The sequence below is a fragment of the Psammomys obesus genome, unplaced genomic scaffold, assembly GCF_907164565.1.
Source record: "Psammomys obesus unplaced genomic scaffold, mPsaObe1.curated_primary_1811, whole genome shotgun sequence".
In the NCBI taxonomy this organism is placed as follows: Eukaryota; Metazoa; Chordata; class Mammalia; order Rodentia; family Muridae; genus Psammomys; species Psammomys obesus.
The window spans coordinates 9,954,362-9,975,915 of NW_026586383.1; the positions used below are offsets into that span (position 1 = coordinate 9,954,362).

Below are 21,554 nucleotides of genomic sequence, written 5' to 3' on the forward strand. Positions count from 1 at the left end.
AGTGGGCTATTCTCACCTCCATCAATGGGCTGTTCACACCTCCATCAGTGGGTTGTTCTCACTTTCATCAGTGGGTTCACACCTCCTTCAGTGGGCTGTTCTCACCTCCATCTCTGTGTGTTGTTCTCACCTCCATCAGTGGGTTTTCACCTCCGTCAGTGGGTTTGCACCTCCACCACCGTGTGCTGTTTTCACCTCCATCAGTGGGCTCACACCTCCATCTCCGTGTGTTGTGCTCACCTCCATCAGTGGGTTCCTACATGGCCAGGTCTCCCTGACGAAGCCTTCCTCTTCAGCCATCACCTCCTATCAGAACGGTCCCTTGTTCAGAACCCTGCAGTCCCTCATTTGAAAAGGAGTCATTTCCCGTGTTATCTCACGGGGCTCTGGAGTAGAGGCAGCACTTTGTTCGTGGGTGAAGACCAAGTCAGCAAGAAACTGTCTCCTCTAGTCACTCAGCTGCCGCTTCCCTTCCTCCCCTCCCGATCTTCGGGCGGTCAGGTGTCAAGCTGACAGGCTTGCTGGCTTTTACTACCCTTAAATACTTATGCTAATGGCAGTGACTATGCACGGAGAATTTGCATATATTATCATTTGACTTTCACAGAAACGCTTGGAAGTGGCACCTTCATCTCTGCGGAGGGGAGCCTCAGGGCGTCTCTGGAGAAAGCTGCCCACACCGGAGTCAACCTGGTCAACCACCACCACGCTGCCTTCTCTGCCACACGTGAGTGTCTCAAATGCTCCCTGAGCTCCCTGTGCGCCCTCCTGGGGCACGGGCAGGCCTTTCAGAGCTCCGAGCGCCCGTGGAAGGCACAACCTCCTGGACACTTCCTCCCGTCTCAGACTCGCTCCCACTGAGTGCTTCCACGGTGACTTTCATGTTTCACACTCTAATCCAGGCTCGGAACCCTGGCACGCCCCTTTAGCACCAGCACTCAGGAGGAAAAGGTACATGCCCCTGACCTCTGTTGTCCCGGTCCTAGAGAGGCTGAGGCAGGAGGATTGCTTCAGGCTAACGGCCAGCCAGAGACACTTGGCAAATGCTGCTCCTGTGCCCTGACAGCTGCCTACTGAATCTCCTGGGAACAGGTTTGCCAACTTATCTACTGAGTTTGTTTTTTGAAACAGGGTTTCATGTAGCCCAGGCTGGCCTGGAATTTACTATGTGGCTAAGGCTAGCCCTGAACTCTTGGTGCTCCTGCATTCACCTCCTAAGTGCTGGGAAGACAGGCATGTGCCACTTGCTTTGAATCTTATTCCTAAGGGAGTCCAGGAGGGCTGGCAAGTGTGGTTTCTTCATTCTTACAGCGCAGACAACTCTCAAAGTGATTTTCTGGTCTCTTGAGTAAACATTGACTTAGACAGATTAATACAAACTTGACAAAAAAAAAAAAAAATCAGTGTTTTGATTTCTGATACTCCACAAACCACTGAAGATGAAGAGAATTCCTTTCAGTGCTCTTTGGAGGTGCTGTTTTGTCTCTGTTTGTTCTGTTTTTCTGCTTTGTGGCACTGTGCTGTGTTGTGTAAATCCACTGCCCTGACAGTCTGCTGGGAAAGCCAAGCTGGCATCCAGAGCCATTACAGAAATGTCACGGTACAGGGATGAGCCCAAACTCAGCTCCAAAATGTTAAGAACTTTTGATATTTTTTCAAATATAGGCAAACAGTCTTACTTTTTTTTTTCATTTAAAATTGTTATCCTACATTTTTTCATTTAAAAACGAAAATTTTTAAGGGGGGGGGGGAACCCACCCAAAGCACTGAGTTACACATCAGCACTGAAATCCAGTGGCAATGGTCACCTGAAATCCCAGCCTGGGGTGGTGGGGGTGGGAGGGTCAGGAGTTCAAGGTCATTCTCAGTTACAAGACAGAACTGCTCTACTGAGCAACAGTACTGCTCGGGTCACTGAGGTCAGATGGTTCTTCAAGCTCGGTGGAGCTCCAGGCTCCTGTGTCTCCACAGGCCCGAGCCCCATGACACTCACAGCCCGCCCACCTCCTCGGTCACCCACTGGGCATCTGGACCCATCCTACTCTTGCCTTCTGGCTGTAGCACCGTAGGACTCTAGGTCATCTTCGCCACCTCCAGGCCAGACAAGACAAGGCCACCCTCCACCCGTTCAGCGTGCAACCTGAAGCTTAGACCGTCTCTCTCCTCTGCAGGGTCCCCGTCCCCACTTCATCTGTGTCTGCCTCACTCCGGAGCTAGCCCATACCAAACAGACAAAGCTCCGTCCACACGGGGTGAGGACTGCCGCGGCTATGCACCCAGGCCCCACAACCTTCGCTGACCTTTCTCATCAGAGGCTGGAGCCGATTTTCTTAGGATAGAAAAATACCAGAAACACTTGAGCACACGGAGGCCACACAGAAGCAGGGCTCTAACTCCTGAGAGTGAGCTGTCACAACTGCGGCTGATAACCTGAGTTGCTGTTTATTAGGGGCTGGCCCAAAAGCTCAGGGTGGCTAAGAGCAGCGGCTGCTCATCCCGAGGGCCCAGGTTCAATGCCCAGCTCACCTTGCTCGTAGAGCAGCTGCATGTTTGAGTCTTTGTAGGCAACCAGATTGTTGAGTAAGGCAATCACGCTCTGCATGGTGTTTCCCAGAATGCTCTCCTGGTGCTCCTGCAACAGACCAGGCAGAAAGGCCATTACATCACCACAAGACAGAACTCTCTCCTTCACTCTCCTCGAAAGGTGAGGGATCCCCGTGTGTACTCTCCTGTGGCAGGTCCCAAAGCTAGGCCCTTCCCTCCAAAATCCCAGGAGGCCCTGGGCGGGCAATGCCTGCCCAGGAGTGGAGAGTCAGCTGCTTGTCCTCAGCTGGGCGGCACCAGGCGTGGAGTGCAGGGGGCTCAGGGCCCTGTGAGCAGGCTTGAGGCCGCAATGTGAAACACTCTGTCAGACTTGTGTTCCGTCAGGGTGGCCCCTTCCCTCCCCTACCACCCAAGCCGGGTCACACTGCAGCCACAGCTTGTGGCGCTCCTGTCCGTGGTGCTGCAGTCCAGCAAGGTCGGTGTGACCCCTCAGGGGACCTGACTTCCTCAGCTCAGGCCGTCACACAGCAGGGGAACTGGTCCCAGGGGTGTGTGGAAATGATGCCATCTTTGGTCTTGGGTTTCACGAAAGGATGCGTGTAAGGCCAGCAGGTCACACGGAACTCACTTTCCTTGCCCTTCCTTTCTTAACAACTGAAGCCAACCTTAACAGCCGAAGTTCTGTGCCCCACAGAATCCACGGTAGAGACAAGTTTCTAAGTCCAGGGTGCACACTAGGACAGGGTTCCCACGCCCTCACTGAGCATGGGCATTTCTGGAACCCTTACTACAGTCCCAGCCCTCGGCACTTGCTAGAAGCAGGGGGCTGCCGGCTGAGGAGGCCCAGGGAGACACTCCCACCCCACCCGCCTTTCCACACTCTCACACACACAGTCAGCTCCATTTTAAAACATCAGTCATGTTTGCTAGTGACTGAAGGTGCGTTTTGTGCCAGGTGATGCCCTGGGAATCAGAGGGTACTGGAGCACAGGGTTCCTCATCCTCCCAGACCGCGGCCCAGGCAGCAGCATGGCCAGGAAACCACAGCACGTGTCAGGAAGAAAGGGGAAACTGAGGGACGAGCTGGGAGGACTGCCTTGGGGCTACGCCTGCTGTGGGTAGGGTGGCTGGGATGGAGGCCACCTTGAAGGCAAAATTGGATGGAAATGCACCCCTTTCTGAAGACGGAAGCGTCTGGACTTCCTGGGGTTAGTATTTGATCAGGCTGACCCTGCAACCTCACACAAGTTCTTAAGCTGCGCTTTAGCAGGTGCCATTAGTGTCTTTGGGTTTTTGCAACACGTGCTCACTGCACCCTAAGTGTCCGTGGCTTGTACTGGAAAATGAAGAGGTGTGCGCTGGGGAGCCAACCAAAGTCCGGTGTGGTGGAGGCGACCTCAGCCGAGGGAGACAGTTAAGAACGGCGCGAACTCATTGACAGCAAACAGGAACCCGTGGTCTGGGGATGGGGTGGGGAAGCGCTGGCGTGGGCGGAGGAGGGGTGGGTGATTGGGGGTTTCCTGTGAGCACTGATCTGCAGAAACAGGCCGCGTCTGTTCCTTCACTAGCCCTTGGGGCTCTGCTCACCCGGTTCCTTTCGGGCTGGTGCACCTGTGATAACAGACGGGGAGTGGCACGGAGCTCACCTTCCAGGGCACCTGCTCTACCCACAAATGCTTGTTGAGCTATTTAGTGTTGTTTCCAGGAGGCCTGGAAGGATTGTGGTGACAGCCACAGGCTTGGGATTCTGTTAACTTTATCATGTTTCCTCACACTTCTCCACACGACATCCACACCTTGGCCCAACGCCGGGACTTCGAGTTTCCTTAGGAAACCATCCACAAGCCCAAGTTCGAAACTCACTGCCCTCAGGACACCTGGAGCACTCTCTTCGGCCTTCTGGGGTATCCCTCAGCCCTACCACTGACCCTGTCCTTTTTCACTGTCCATGCCCATGTTGACCAGACTTGGCAAAGCCTTGTCTGGGATACTGGCCTTACTGCAAGCCGCCTGCCCGTTCTAATGACCTGTTCTCATGTTTGTCTCTGAGTTCTGACACACGTGAATACACACACTCCCACGTGAATACACACACTCTCAGGTCCACAGTGCACTGGCATTTCCCTGCCCACTCTGACTGGGCATGGCTGTGACTGCTCCTCAGGGCCAACAAGGCTGTCACCTTCCTCCTCATCCTGTCTGTAACTTCCAGCCACCTGGGAGCTGAGAAAACACATGGGCAGAGAGGCCAGGGCCTTCTAAGGCAACGTACGGCTCCGGAGCTTACAGAGCCCAGGGTGTGCCCGTGACCGGGCATCCTCCTCCGGACTGACTGTCCCACTGTGGAGAGCCTCGAAACTCCATGTGCCTCTCTGACAAGGCGTGCGCTTTCCACGTACAGTGTCTGACACTGATTTCAGTGTGCACACAGAGCCCCTGGGCAGATGCCCACAAGCAGGGTGTCCCTGGCGCTGGCTCACGCTGATGGATGTGCAGGCACCAACTTCATCCAATTGCGCGTACAGTTGGACGGCGACGGCGGAAGAAAGGGCTGGTTAATAGAGCCCAGGTGCCGTGGCATGCTCTTCTTGACGAAGCAACCGCACAGAGCAGAGCTGTTCTCCTCAGAGGGCCAGGCCATTCAATCTCTGATTTGGGTCCTTTTTGGAAAACGACAGCCCCAGTCCTTTTCACAGGCCAGTAGCAGTAAACAAAGGCCAGTCTCGCCGGAGATAAAGCTCACAGCGGAATGCACCTCTTTTTTCTTGTTTTTCTTGTTTTCAAAGACATTATCTCCAAATTGGGCTAGGGGACCATTTTTGGCCTGGAAGTCAGAGCAGCATGCAGCTTCTGGCTTTCCTGTGACAGGATTCCAGGTGGGAGGACGTCCCTCCAGCCCCCCCCCCCCCAGGGCCTGCTACTCCTGCTCCTCCTCCAGGGACCAGCAATGGGGGCCTCCCCGAGCTGTGAGCTGCAGGCCAGCTCTCAAACCTCTTACCCCTGGCCACCAAGAGGCCAGGTCAGATCCTAGCCAGACAGGCAGGGCTCCCAGCAGGAGGTCCTGTAACGCCTCAAAGAAAGGCCTTCGCTGGCCACATCTGCAGAGGCCTGCGGCCCCAAGAAAACGCCCTGGCAAGCACACGCTCTCACCACCACTTCGGGGCTCAGGAAGCGGGGCCGTGCATCAACTATGAAAGAACATTCGGTGCAGAGTGTGGGATGAGGCCCCAGCTCCACACTCTGCAGACAGCGCCCTTCTGTTCTCCACACTGCCGCAGACTGTGTTCACCTTCATTCCCGAGCCAGCACAGATCCTGAACCGCACACATGCTAAAGTGGCGACTTAATAAGACTTATGCTCTAGGGGGCTGGAGAGATGGCTCAGTGGTTAAGAGCACTGGCTGCTCTTCCAGAGGATCTGGGTTCAATTCCCAGCACCCACATGGCAGCTCACAATTGTTTATAACTCCTGTTCCCAGGGATCTGATGCCCTCACACAGACATGCATGCAGGCAAAACACCAATGTACATAAAATAAAAATAAACACATTTTTAATAAACTTATGCTCTGGAGTTTCTTTGCCTGCTTTTTCAACTCTAGGTAACAGGCTTCTACATGGAGCAGGCAGGCAGAACCTGCACAGAAGGCTGTCTGCTCACAGTGAGGGGGAGTGAGAGCAGCTGAGGACCAGGTCATAACCTGCAGGGCCACGGGGAAGGCTCGAGCGTGGCCTAAGACCACACCACTCACATTTATCCAGCTGAGTTGCTTCCCCTCTCAGACTTTAACAAGATTGTTCTGTTCATTCATCTCTTTAAGTCGGTGCAGAAAATTATCTGGGGACCAGGACACAGAAGTAAGCAAGCGGGCACACCATAATGCTGCCAGGAGACGAGGGCCGGGAGCTGGTTCTGGTCAGAGGCCAAGCCACCCAGGTGGCTCCTCTGGGCCAGCCCAGGCCCTCCCCAAGAGTGTGTGCCTCGGTTCCAGGGTGCACAGACAGAAACAGGAGGCAGGGAACATCGCCCTTACTGCCCCGACTCCAGTGTCTGCGGCGCCTTAGACAAGGAGGGAGCCCACAGCTGTGTTCTCCTGACGCCAAGGCAGGGCAGGAGACAGCCAAGCACACAGGCCCTGCAGTCTATCACTGGACATGATGGGAGGTCCAGACACCAGCATCGGTGGAGTGACCTCACAGGTGGCCTCAGGAGGGCTAGGTGGACGACATAGCAACACAGGAGCTCGCTGTGTGCAGACAGACGGCTGGGCACGCGCCTCATCTCCGCTTCCCATTTCACCCTCACTTCCTTCTACAGATGAGGAGGTGACACAGCCAAGCACAACCTGCCATGCTCCACCCCGGAGCTCCGTCTGGGCTGGCAGAGGCCCCGCCTCTGTGGGTACAATGCTGAGAGAGGTCACAGAAAGGGTGGGTCAAACCAGCCAGCACTCGGCCAGCCAGCAGCCGGTCAGGTCACCTGAAAGGGGTGAGGAGGGAACGAGGCTACTCACACCAGAATCCAAGCGCTCGCAAGGCAGAGGGATCTGAGTTCAAGGTCAGCCTGGGCTACAGAATGAGAGCCTGTCTCAGAAACAAGCAAACAAAGCAATCTGCATCCAGGGTGGGGGAGGGAAGGAACCCAGGAGTGCTGACCTGGGCCGCAGGGGGGACACATGTCCTCTCTCCCTTTGGGCTACGATGGACCTGACTTCCACTGCCACCAGAGCCCCGGCACTGACCACTGAGCTCTAAGGACGCTTGTAGGTCTTACCCAAAACAACAGCACGCACACTCGAGCTGCTCTTCAGGCTGACGTATTGATCAGGGAGCCTGGCTCAAGAGAGAAGGCACTCCCGACCGCCCACAAACCGCGAGCCCAGGCCAGCTAAAGGACAACACTCACCTCCTTCCTCCACAGCCCATCGGGAGGCACTATTGGCATCATTTGTGTGTCTGACGCCACAGTGGGGGACATTTAATAAACAACACTGAGGGGGCTAACAGAACACAACACCTGAGTCCAGATGATCAAAATGGAAGCAGCAAAATTCAGTGTTGGCTTCGCAGATGGAACTCCACTAGGACAGGCAGCGTCTGCTAAGGAAGGAGGCTAGCGCAGCCTGAAGCACAGGCCTTCTGGCTAACAGCCTCAGTGCTCACAGAAGCTGCCCAAGTGCCAAGGCCTCAGCAAGTAAACGCTAGGACAGAGCGGCCTTGCCGAAGCGGCATCACGGTGGGCCAGTGTCCCGCTCGCTGTGACGTCTGAGGCACTGAAGCCTTAGATGAGTGTCCATGTGTCCACAATTAGGAGAACACAAAAGCAACTTAAGGGTCCACTGGGCAATAGAGAGAGAGGACTCACAGCAGAATAGTCCTTAAAGAGGAGGGACGTCACCTGCCACAGACAACAGACAGGCAGACCCAGACAACACCGTGCTCAGTGCAATGAGCCACACAGAAAGAAAACAGCCACATACGTGACAGCTCAGCTGCACCATCAGCCGAGCTGGCTTCGGAGCCACCTGGGACCCACACACTTCTACAGTGGTCCAAAGTGAGGCTCCAGGAGGTGACCCTGGCCACTCGCTTCCATTTGTAAGCCTTCTCACTTCTGTGAGACCCCTGGGAGCTTCGGCAAATACGCATGAGGGCAAGAGACGCTTTGCTTTTGACGGTTGGCTTTCCCCAAGCTCCTTCTGCCCACAGCTCCAGCTCTGTGGACGCTAAGCTGAGGCCACCCTCCAGGTTCTCGCCTCTTTGGTGGCAGCTACCCTTACAACCTGCACATTTGCACAGCCATGTGGCTCCGCCTCCCCGACTCCATCCACAGGTGCAATCGCCAACATCACAGGCCTCCTGAAACAGCAAGGGCTCGGCCTCCATTCCTGCAGCTTCTACCCCAGAGGCCACGGGCTGCAGCGAAGCACTTGCATCTACAGAAAGCCCAAGGTCACTGTCCCTGGTGGGGCTTAAAACCCTGAGAAGACAGAGGGCGGGAGTGTCGGGCAGGAGAAGCAAGATGCTGCTCCAACCCCCTCAACTCAAAGCAGCTTTCCTCGGAAAAATTTGGAAACTGCTCTGTGACTCACACACCAATCCTGGGGAGAGGAGTGGGAAGGGGGCAAGAGTTTAAAATCAGTTCAGTCATTTACATCACAGAGAGGCAGGGAAGTAGACACGGGATTGGGGGCCCCTCCTGGGGCTGTTTGGGGTGTGATGGCGGACGCTGAGTGCCTGCAGGGCACCTGTGGTGCCAGCGGTGATGTAGCTGAACAGCTCCTCTGCCAATGAGGCCAGAGCTTGCGGGTGCTGAGTGGGCACGAGTTGGGCAAGGGTGAAGGAGTGCCCGGGCCCAGGCTTTTCTCCATCTGGAGCCAAGCTGTATGGTGCAAACAGCGTAAGAGTCAGACAACGAGACAGAGTGGGCATCGCCCACTGATGATGACAGAGGAAGCAAACACCACAGTTAAATCTGACTGACAGGGACCACCGGGGTCCTCCAGCAGCCGCAGGTACCAATGACCACGAGCGGAGTGCTCCACCTGGCAGAGCAGGCCGGAAGCAGCCGGTACTGCTGCCAAGGCGTCGCTGGAATTCTGGTCCTGGTCCACGACAGTGGCAGAGCTGAGGAACTCTGCAGGCTAACTGTCGCTTGGCTCCTAGCCTGGCACATCCGTGTCATCTGGAGTTCTAGCCAGCTCCCACAGCCCTGGCTCCTGATGGGGTGTGCCGCAAGGCAGAGCGGTGGGCCGCTGCCAAGGCTGCCCCAGCAGAGAACTCTGGCAACAGCGCCTAAAGGAAGCTGCGGGGGCAGCGCCCTGGGGGTGGATGTCGCCTTGCTTATGTGTGTTCCCCGAGTGTGCACAGACCAACCTGGCCTGCGATGTGCCTGGTGGAAGAGCGGCCTGAAGCAGGGAGGGTGAGTCAGCAGGGGGCAAGTGTGCAGTTACCTCCCTCATCCTTCCTCCCCCCAGCTGCCCAAAATAACAACACAAGGCCTGGGAGACACAGCGCCTCCCATGAGAGCAGGAGCCATCTGGGTAGAATTCTTGCCAGGGGAGCCAAGGTGTAGTTCCCTACTGACTGGGGGTGCTGAAGCCAAGTCGCTATAAACACGGCCGACATGCTAAAGGCACCAGGCCCAACACCCTGAGCCCCTCCAAGGGCAGGAGACGGACTAGTGAATCAAAGACATATCAGCCTGCTGTGCATACAGTAACTGCCAGTTAAGGACGGTCACGGCACAGCATGTGGGCGGATGTTCCCAGCCCCAGCCCTGGAGAGGTAAGGCAGGAGACTGTGGACCACGTAACGGCGGGCACAGCTGCCCAAACTCACTACCACACTGTCCCCACCGCGACCCGGAAGACGGTGCTGGGGCTTCGGACCTTCCCGCCTGTGAGTTCTCAGGAGCTGCTGGTGCCGTGTGCACCTTCCTCAGGAGGGGGACGGAAGGTGCTGGGACTGCTACCTCCAGACTAGGCGAGGCGAGGCGAGCAGACACGTGGACAGCACACCATCCCAGGTGACCTGCTTTGGTCGTGACCCTGTGCACTCAGGCACGAGCAGCAAGGTAACAAACCGGCAGACTGAGCACAGACCCATGGTTGTGCCGCAGGCTCAGGATGCCACAGAGGGCGTGCAGCGCAGACCGCCATCAGGCTACAACCACCGCAGAGCTCGGTGGCCACGGTCAAGTCAGTCTTGCTGCCTCCGAGATCTGCTGCGGACAGCGGCAAGGACCACCCACACGCGAGTGGGTGAAGGACTGCGCGCTTGCGCGTCCCTCATCCTTCTGTGAGTGCACATGGACCAGCCGGAGAGCAAGGCGAAGCTGTGCTGTTACAGGGTCCTCAGGAGCCGGCTGAGTGCCACCGCACACCCCGGGGAGCACGGCTTTCCCAGGGACACCCACCTGGGCATCCAAGACTCCAGCTCGAGAACCAGCCTCGCTGGTCTCCCCTCCGCGCAGCCCACCAGAGGGGCACACGTGTACACACACACACAGCATGCGCCACACACACACACACACACACACACACACACACACAGGATCAGGGACTCAGCAGCCTTCACCGGAGTGTTCCTGCTCCCACCACCCACTCCAACCCGACCCACCGGTGGCTCCAGTCTAAGAACCCGCTGACCGGCCTGAACCCCCAAACTTCTCACACACGTGTGGAAGGAGCTGGAGGGGCAGAGCTCCGCTGCCGGGTCGCTGTTTCTAATCAGGGTTCTATGACACAGAGGAGCCCTGGGCACAAAGAGAGGCTGGCTCCCACACACACAGCCACACTCTGATGCATACTAACGCTCACTTAGAACACACCCACCACCCCCACACAGGACAAGCCATTTGCAGAGGGACACATGGAGACTTTAAAAGTCTGTCACTTTTTACAGATTTTTTTATTGTTAACGTCTGCATGTCTGTGTCTGTGTGTGAGTATGTGTGAGTATGTGCAGTGCCTGGGGAGCCCACGAGAGGGCGCCAGACCCCCCCAGAAATGGACTGACAGGAGATTGGAAGCTTCTTGCGTGGGTGCTGGGACCCGGGCTCAGGTCCTGACAGCAGTTGATGCTCTAACCGCTGAGCCATCTGCCCCCGTCTGTTGGGGCAACCTTCCTTCACACTGAGTAAAGTGTGTCTCCGTGTTGTCACTTGTTGACTGCGGTACCTGCAGAGAGCTAAGTGCCAGCAAGGTCTTGGGTTGGCGTCGATGGCCCTACACTTGTGAGTACTTGTCCTCCCACACCTGCTCAGGTACCTGAAGGTCGGACCGCCCTCCAGGCCTCCAGGCGGTCTGAGAGCTTCGAGTTCTCGATGCGACAGGTGGCCAATAGCTGGAAGTGCTAGGCCATAACTTCCGGGAAGACACAAGTGATGCCCTGACCGGGGCAGACAGGGAGGGAGCTAGCCGCATGGCTGGGACCCAGGCTGGAATAGTCGGTTACATCTTGATAGCAGCTGGAAAACTGGCCCAGCAAAGGGCCTGAGCTTTAAACCATGTTAAAAGTCTCCATGGCTTATGTGTGCCTCAGGCAGGTCTGTGAAGGTCCGCAGTAGCTGTCCGTCATCCTGAGTCACAGGCACAGAGCATCTCACCTCACAGAGCATGCTGTCCTGGAACAAAACCCAAACCAACCTCATCTTGCACAGAGACCACCACGCTTTGCAGAGTATGTAACAAGCACGCTTGTTACATACAGGCTCCCTCAGGGCTCCCCACGAGAACCCCAACCCTGCACCCAGATGCAGAGACACTTAGGTTTTATTGCTCATGGATAGAAGTTTATGCCATCAAGATCCATGGCTGCAGATTCAAGTCACCCGCCTTCTACGGTACACATTGCTTTTCAGCTGGGATCATCCCCAACCTCTGGAAAAAAACCAAAAAACCAAAATCAAAACAAAAAAACAGAAATGCCACCCAAGACTGACCTAAAGTAGGAAATGTCAAAAGCAGCAGCAGGCCAGGCCAGCTCCTGCCCGCCTTGCCCTGGGCTCAGGCCCCAACCAAGTTCCCTAGGAGCTTTCCCATCGAAGGATGGGCAGGCCACACCCTGCAGGGCCATGGGTACCAGGTGCCGAGGATTAGGCCAGATTGATGCCAGTGTGAGCTGGCAGTTCCCAGGACAGAGCAGGCAGTGACGCTGGGCAGGGAGAAACGGCAGATCCCGGAAAGAAAGAAAATGTAGAGAAATGCACTGGCTGTGGTTCTGCAGCCCAGAGCACGTGGGTGTTTGCAGCAGAGACACGCTCAACACCAGGCCAGCTACAGAGACCCACACACTCTCCCCTAACCCCTAACCCCCCAACCCAGCAGCGGGCTCAGGTTTTTAGAATCCACACTAAACTTTGTATAAAAACTAACACCCAGAGCTTGCAAGATGGCTCTGTGGGTAGGGGCCTATGTTCAAACCTCCAGCACCTACTTAAAAGCCTGAAGCCCTGGCAGGGGCAGGGCAGAGACAGGTGGGCACTAGGCAGCCAGCCCAGCCAGAAGCCTCAGGCTCAAAGACTGTCTGGTGTAAGAATGACAGCATACCAGGCTGCGTCTGTGGCTGAGCAGGTCGCCAGACTCTCCACCAGCTACAGCAGGCCACCAAAGGGCCAGACCTTCCTGGAATTCTCCTCAAGGGTCTCAGTTCAGTTCTGGTCCATCAAATTCTGTGAAACCGAAAGTGTCAGCCCCTTCCCCCCCCCACCAAAATGAACCCCCCCAGGACTCGCTCGACAATAAGGCTTGGTTCTTCACGCCTTTGAAAGCTCCTGGTGGAGGCACACATGCTTTCAGGACATGAGTCGAGCACAACCAGGTGGGAAACTCGGAAGCAAGACACAGCCATCAAAGAGCAGAAATGAAAGGATGGAGCAGCATTAGTGATTTCTGTCCTAATGGCACCCCAGCCTCCGTGTGCCCCAGAAATAGCTAGGAGCCACGCTCTGACAGGACACCTAAATGAGGACTCGGGAAAGATAATGGAGCTTTAATGATGGAAACAGTAAGAAAATTAAACCCCATCATGTTCCATTAAGCACACTCTCAGCTCCCCTTTCCACTAAATTATCTTATTATGATTTTGCTTCTGCCTCTTGAAATAACCTTTCATGGTGATTTGATTTGCAAGCACAAATAAGGTCTATTTATATTCCAACATGAGCCCCTGTGAGATTAATAAGAAGAGATGGACCATCCAAGACCTCACTGTTCTGCAGTGGGAAGGTATCTTGTTTTATATTTGTGTCTATGAGAAGACCATTGCACTGTAGTTAGAGGCTGAGCGTGCAGCCGATGTGCCGCAGAGACCTTCAGCCAGGCAGCTCCTTCCGCCCCACCTCCTCATGCTGGTGTCCGCATTACCACCAGCAACTCAGCCTCAGCCGTGCTGCTGCCTGGTGGACGTGGGCCACGGGCTTAGTACTCTGTCCACTGAGCTCTCCATACCCAGCAGGACGCCGCAGCCATCTAGAGCCACGTGCCCAGGGACGGCAGGGTGGACTACCAGCAGCCATGCACTGTAAACAGGGGCCTGCAAGCAGGCAGTGGCAGAGGGACAGGGGCATGAGTCACCCTGCGCTCCACGGCAAAGCACGAGCAGCCACCAAGCAGGCAAAGAGAGGTGTCTGACAGAGGGAGAAGGGGCCGGGAGGATGAGGCTGCCTGGAAACAAATCCACATTTCTCCTTGTAATGTCATAGCTGGGGAAGATGCTGCCACGGGCTGGCCTGTGCAAGTTGGTGGGGTGCTCTTAATTAGCGATCGGTGTAGGAGGGCCAGCCCATTGTGGGTGGTGCTGGCGGTCCCAGCCACATAAGAAAACATGAGGAACAGGCCAGGGTTCCTCCATGGCTTCTGCTTCAGCTCCTGCCTCCAGGTTCCTGCCTCGAGATCCTGTCCCAACTTGCCTCCATAACGAAGGATAACCAGAGAGCTATAAGGTGAAATAAAAACCCTATCCTCCCCAGGCTGCCTTTTGGTCAGAGTTTTATCACAGAGACAGAAACAAAACTAAGATACACCAGTTGACAAGAGAGCTGAGAACACAATCCCATGATTCTCAGTGGCAGCAAAAGCAAAATGTATAGAAGTAAAAATGTAGACATCAAAATTTCCAAATGGGAACCGGAAGGGTGCTCAGTGACTGGAGCCCAAGGCCTGGCGCCTGCATCTGCAGAACTCAATGCTGGGCAGGCGCGGCCCCTGCCTGTCATTTCAGAGCATAACTACTCAGAGAATGAGGGGAGGGGAGGGGAAGAGGGGACGAGGGAAATGGGGGAGGGGGGAAGAGAGGGGAACATTACTTAGACAAGAACAAGAGCCACCAGGAGAGCAGGCTTGCCCACAGTCCCCCTGACCTGGGACAGTGGGTTGGTGGGGAGTGAACAAGGTGTTAGAGTCTGAAGACACCCTTTAAGGAAGGCAAGTGGAGGGGAGCTGCCGTGTGCCTGCAGTCCCAGCACTCGGAAGGCCACAAGTTAACCCAGCAGAGCTGGCTGGGCTTCAGAAACGAAAATAAAAAGATGCAGGTCACTCAGCCAGAGTCCTACAAATGAGACATGAACGCTCTGCTGGAGACACAGCTCAGGAGCAGGGTGGCTGCCGAGCGGGTAGTGCCCGATAAGGAGGAGGACGGGAAGAAGGAGAGGAAGAGGAAGTACAGGGGAAGAGGAAGAGGAAGAGGAAGAGGAAGAGGAAGAGGAAGAGAACGGCAAGGATCCTTCACCAGCGCACATGCACTATCAAAAGACCATGTGTCACGTTCTCTAGCAGGACGGGGAAGCTGGAGGGGTTGAGGGAACAGGCGAGGCAGCCAGAGGCTGGGCAGGACAGCCTAGGCTACTAAGAGTGCCGATGGGTACATGTGGATACATGTGGTGTGTGGAAGCACACACGTGTGGCATACACAGAAGTAAAACGGATATGTGCGCATGTCCAAACCAGAATGCAGATGGGAGGCTTCCAGGGGCAGACCCACAAGCTGAACCCAGGCCAGGAGACCCTGAAGACCACAGGAGGAGTTAGAGCACTCCATGGTCTTTAACTTTTGTTGCCCAAACCTTCACCTTCCATGAATATTTCTGAGGAATGCTAATTAAAGAATAATAACTATCTGATTGCAGAAACAAACCTAATTTCCAGCACATTGTTCACACAGGCAGTCCCAGCTATTCCTGAGAACAGGAGTTCTGAGCACCCTGAGGGGCACATGGACACATGAGGTACTCTAATCCCAAGGAAGATGACTGACAAAAGCTGAGATGGCCCTGTCTTGACGTGCCCACCCCGCCCTGAGCAGCCACCAAGATCTGACCTTGCCTTAGCTCCCACTGTAAAACCTGCAGTAGCGTTTCCATGGCTCTGATCCAGAGGGCTCCTTTAGGAAATGTGGCCCCACTGAAATATGGGGGTTGCTGGGGAAGGGCCTTGAGAGTTGTCTCCCTGGGCCCACCACAACAGTACACATTCCACCACCAAGCCTTCCCTGCCTTGATAACTGTGTCTCTCCCACCAGCAGACAAAATAATTTCTTCATCCTCCAAGCTGTCTCTAGGTATATTATCACCACAAGAAAAGGCATGACTGTATGCCAGAGCTTGCACTGGCCAGTTCAGTCTCCCTCCATGTTTTCAGGACCTTCCTGGCTACTGTAAACTCATGGGGTCAACTGGAGCAGCCTCCTCATCTTAAGGTCAGCTGACTGCAGCTCTGTCCATGTCCACCCTTGCTCCAGTGAAACACCCTGCGCTACTGGAACAGTCACAGGAGCTCGCACAAGGAAGGACAACAATATTCTTCCTTCTATAGCTACAAACTGTGAGATCTATTCCTACCTACCACAGGGGAGAGAGCCTGTCCACACAGAGCACAAAAAAAAAGCACAAATAACCAAATAAATCTAAAAAAAAAAATCCATGAAAGGACAGTGGTTGGGTAGCAACCACTGGTTAACTCAGTTGCTCCAAAGTGCTCTCCCCACACAAAAGACTCTCACACAGAACTTTCTAAATGCAAACGTCACGTCTCTGCTTAGCATTCTCGCACAGCACTTGAGCAGTTATGAGGTTAAGCCCAGACTCTACGGCTCATCACAGCCTAGACCCACTACCACTCCCCTTACGCACACACTGGCTCACACAAATAGTTGCTGAGCACTTGCTACTGACAATTGGTGATCCAAGTTCAGGGGCGCAGAGGAACCCGACAAAAGCCAGCGCCCGCTGCAGGATGTCGACAAGCCACACAGCCTTTACTCAACCAGTTCTACAAGTAAAAAGCTGCCACTTGGCCTATCCTTTAAAATACACTGGGCTCCCTGAGCACCAACGACAGAGGCAGGTGGCTGAGCCAGGAGAGGCAAGAGGAAGACAGCCTGAGAGCCAAGAGGAGCCAGTGGCAGGAGAACAGAAGGCATGGTCCACACAGAGAGAAGACAAACACCTCCATGTGCTGTAGGAGGTTAAGAGTGTACACACACACACACCCATGCATACACACACACATACACACATACCGAGTCCTTACAAAGAAATTCAGTCAAAACTACTACATACAAACCAAAATTAAATTCTAAACAAATGTTAATGTAATCCACAGAAAACCAAGAAGAGAACGGAAACAAACAAAAAAGGCAAACAATAAATAAATGGTCAATAAAACAATGGGCAGTACCTGAGCACATCAATCATCACAAGTGTAAAAGATCTAAACTGACTGCTGAAAAGACGAGTTCCCACACAGATTACAAGTGAGAGGGACCCAACTGCATGCTGTCTGCAAGAAACTCATTTTACTATAGAATGATATGGGAAGATTGAACGACCACAGAAAGACAGGAGAAAACATAAAGAGAAAGAAAGTACAGCATACTGGCATCAGAAGAAGTAGTCTGCACAGGAAAGAAAACTACAGCAAGAGAGACATTGGGTAGGGACAAAATAAAGCTGGTATAATTACATACAAACTGAATTCACCAGGAAAACACGCACCCTGATTCCCTTTCCGGTTGCTGTGAAAAAACACTGTGAGCATAAGCAGCCAGAGTGAGGAAAGGATTTATTTCAGCTTATCCTCCCTGGTCATAGTCCACCCCTGAGGGAAGTCAGGGCAGGAACCTGACAGAGAAGGCTCCCTGGCACACTCACGCACTCACGTGCAGCTAGCTTTCTCGTATCAGCCAGGACCACCTTCCCAGGAAACGGTGCTGCCCACTGTGGGATGGCCCCCCGTGACTAACAGACAGTCCCCACAGATGTTCCAGTCTGATCAGGGCAATCCCGCAGTTGAGTCTCCCTCTCAGGTGACTCTAGACAGTGTCAAGGTGACAGTTGAAGCAACGAGGACACACAGAAGCCCTAAATATGCGTGACCCAATTGGCAATGCTGGGAGATGGTGAGACACAGGACGGAGGACGCCTCGAACCCCAGCAGCTGGCACCATTGCGCCCTCCTCGGTCAGCAGAGTGACTAGAGAGATCATCAGGTGGACTAACTCAACACCCGCTCTCACTCTCACTCCAGGTTCCCAAAACAGAGAATCTACATTCGCAAGCACCACAGAATGAGGAGGAGAACAATGTAGTGTCCTATGAACCACGCCTAAAAACCAAATGATGAAGCTGGATTATGCATGCACACTGTAAGAAGGTGGATTTTCTGGGTTCGAAATGACCCAGCAGCACAGAAACTATGCCCACAAGCTGGATGAAGAGTGCAGGAGTCTCCATGCGCCGTCTTCTCTCAGCTCCGTGTGAAACTATAAATACTTCAAAGCACAGAGTGTAACAACTAGCACATGGCATAAGAACTATGTTCCAGCTTCATTTACAAATAATTCTAAATCTTAGCGAAGCTGCACATAAAATTCACCAAAACATTAAAAGCCAGTGCCCAGTTTGTAATGCTCCATCAGACGTGCAGTCGGTGGCTGTTTAACCCTGAGGTGCATATGCAGTGATGGGTTAGCATGGGAGACAGAGAGTGTCCTTCGTCCTCGTGGGGCAATTTCAGGTGAGAGAGAGAGAAGAAAAAGTTCTACCCAAATGGCTGGAGAGAGCGGAAAGAGTAAAGGTCCTAAGGGGTGAAGAAAACAGCCTGATGGACAGTCTCGATGTCTAAGGCTCTGTGAAACCACGGCCAGAGGAAACAGGCTAGGGGAGGGGAGATGCTGAGCAAACATAAGCCTGCAGAAGTTTTACTTCGTGATATGCACAGCTGAAGCACCAGAAACACACTACTGAAAAGTTCTAGGTAGACGGGAGATGCTGGGAAGCACATAACGATGTGACTTGAAAATTTCGTTTTCCCTGCTAAGCAAGCCATCTACCCCTGAGTCACATCCCAGCCACGCATCTCAGTATTTAAGACTGATTATGAGACAGAAAAAAAAGTGGGATGTATGACGCTTTAGGGGTGCATCACACATGGGGGAGTGTGTGCGAAATAAACACAAACAAACAGAAAAAATGCCAAGTTACTAAGCATAAAAGGCACACTGTGTACTCATGGCACCCTAAAAGGACAGAAGAAGTCCCAGACATCCAGTCAGACACACTGAGAGTACACAGGAAGTCCCAGACATCCAGGACTGACACACTGAGAGTACACAGGAAGTCCCAGACATCCAGGTAAATGTTGTTGACATCTGGGTAGCTTTCTGTAGCTATGGATACCTATGTTAAGATAAAATTTGAATAAATAAACTTGTCTTCATAGCCCAATAAAAACAGTGACAACAAGAACACAAACTTAAGCTCCAAGTGAAAATAAGAAAGTAGCAAATACCAGAGCAGAACTATCTGAAATGGAAAATGGAAGACGAGGCAGATGAGTGTGGCCACCCCTGACTTCTGACAGGACACACGCACATCCTGACGGGGTGGGTGAGGCGCTCAGCGGTGTAGCTCTGAATCGGCCCCCATCACTTCAGCTAATGGAAACACTCATATAAGACGACAAATGAAGCTACTTGTGTGGCGAATATGTGGTACTCAACATCACAGAAGCAGAAAATATCCCCCGATCTGGTGGTGCACGCCTTCAACCTCAGCACTCATGAGGCAGAGGCAGGTGGATCTCCATGCACGGAAGGCCTGCCTCGCTACATATCAAGTCCCAGGCCAGCCAGGAGTATACAGAGACCTACACCATGGAAATCAATAGAGAGAAGAAATCCAAAATATAGTAAGGACCATAGGAACAATTCTAGGCCAAGAATTTGGCTATCTACAAAAAGCAGACGAATTCCAAGAATATTTCCTACTAAGAGTAAACTGAGGGGGAACAGCCTTACCAGGCCACAGAAGAAGACAATGCAGCCAGTCCTGATGAGACCTGCTAGACTAGGGTCAGAGGGAAGGGGAGGAGGACCTCCCCTATCAGTGGACTGGGAGAGGGACATGGATAGGGAGGAGAGAGAGTGGGACTGAGAGGGGAAGAGGGAAGGAGGTACAGGGGGATACAAAGTGAATAAACTGTAAATAATAAAAATAAAAATAATTTAAAAAAAAAGAGTAAACTGTGGAGAAGCAGACTACAAGCAAGGCAACAATGAGCAAAGACACTAAGGAAATCCAGCAGCAAAAAACCCGGGATCCAATTGTGTCACCAGAGACTTCTACCAAACATTTAATAAGTAACTCCAACCCTCCCCAAGCTCCTCCAAGTGTGAGGGTTATAGGAACTTGTGAACTCGTCTGGTAAGGCGACACTTCCTACCAACACACAAGCCAGAGCAGGAGCTAGAAGAACAGGAATTGTGGGCCAGCGTCCCTGGAGGGCGGCAGGTGAGCAGCAGCCTCACCCAGGTCTAGCAAGTGCCGGAACCAGCACAGGGCCGCTGACACAGCACGGTCGAGCACTCTGACCCTGGAATCCAAGGATGGCCAGCCTCCAGAGAAACGACGCAGCGGACTGCAGTACGGAAGAAAGGGCAAAACGGTGGTAGCCGCTCAACAGGTACAGGAAAGAACGTTTAACAAAATTAGACAGGACGGACACGTTGATCGACCTAAAGCACCCCAGTATAATTAACGTATGGCAAGCCTGTGGCGGAGGGCACACCAAACAGTGAGAAACGCAAAGCTTTTCTGCTAGAAGCAGAACAAGGCAGTGACGCACACCACAGCCCATCACCGGGGCAAGGAAATAACATCACACACACATAACTGCACAGACAGACAGCTAACTGCACGGTGAAGGCGCTTAGCAGGAAACTGCCGGAACTCTGAATTTCGTAAAACTGCCGGGTACACAGTATTAGAAAGCTCTTACATCTCTACACATCAATCATGAATTACTGGAAAACCCGTAGGAAGGGCTGGGGAGGTGGCTCAGCAGTTAGAGGGACCAGAGCTGGATTCCAGCAGGCCGGTGACAGCCAACCCAAACTCCCAGGGGTTGGAGACAGGGGCATCGCTTCCAGCCCACCCAAGGAAACGCGGGTGCCAATCCCAGGAGAGACGTTGCCTCAGAAGGAGTGTGAGGAGTGCCAGGGAGGACCAGCAGCGCCCTCTCCTGACCCCTGCATGTATACACAGGCACCTTCACGCACACCTGCTAAACCTACAGACACAAACGGCAATAAATGGAGCTACTTTTAAATTAAAAACCCAACAACCTCCACTTATAATAAGATGAAAAGGCAAAACAAAAACAAAACATAAGCGTAAATTTCACCAAGGAGATAAAAGAGCTGTTTTGAGTTTGCTGGCGAATGGCATGAGCATAACTGAATGACCCTGACGCAATGACACCGCTGAATTACGGGCACACATGTGCACGCTCACACTCAACCAGCATTGCTACAGACTCGAAAATAGGAAGTCAAGTCACCGACAGTTCTATTTTTGAACAAACATACTACACACATGTAAAATGCTAAGAAAGTGCTTCAATCTGTAGGCACGCCTCACGACCCGTCAGACTTTCCGGATTGTTGAAATTATGAGCACATGTTATTTGTGTCATCAAAAATCCGAATCCAGAAGTCCCCTGCTGTAGCTGGCCTTGAGTGGCTTTGCACTGCATTCCTGCTCCACACCGGCGCCTCAGATAGATCCCAAACACAATTCCACTGGCTTCCCCACAAATCTGCACTGACTCAAGGCCTCAGATTTCCAGCTCCATCTGAGGATCCTGGCAGCACCCAGTAACTGCATCAACTCTGCCTCTGCTGCTCAGCCAGGAAGACAGTGCAGAAAGGCGAGGCCCCAAATGGCCACTTTTCCTAACCAGAGTAGCTTTTCACTGCAGAGCTGTCGCTTAAGCAGCAGCTGCTCTTGGGCTGGAGAGATGCGTCAGCAGGTAAGAGCACTGGCTGCTCTTCCAAACAACCCTGGTTCCATTCACAGCACCCACATGGTAGTTTACAGCTGTCTGGAACCTCCGTTCAGGGGCCCCGACACCCTTACTCAGATATACGTGCAGGCAAAACACAAATGCACATAAAATAAAAATTTAAAAAACGAAGTTAGGTGCTCTGGTTCCTTTGCTCTCTGGGATCTGG

The 21,554-nt window shown here is 53.4% G+C and overlaps 1 protein-coding gene across 1 annotated transcript in view; it reads right to left on the bottom strand.

Annotated features, from left to right (window-relative positions):
* Positions 1-21,554, bottom strand: part of Ulk4 (unc-51 like kinase 4) — a 246,945-nt gene that overhangs the window by 110,645 nt on the left and 114,746 nt on the right. The window contains exon 33 of the mRNA XM_055601553.1: positions 2,527-2,632. Coding sequence (XP_055457528.1) covers positions 2,527-2,632 — 106 coding nt within the window. The remainder of the gene's footprint in view (positions 1-2,526; positions 2,633-21,554) is intronic.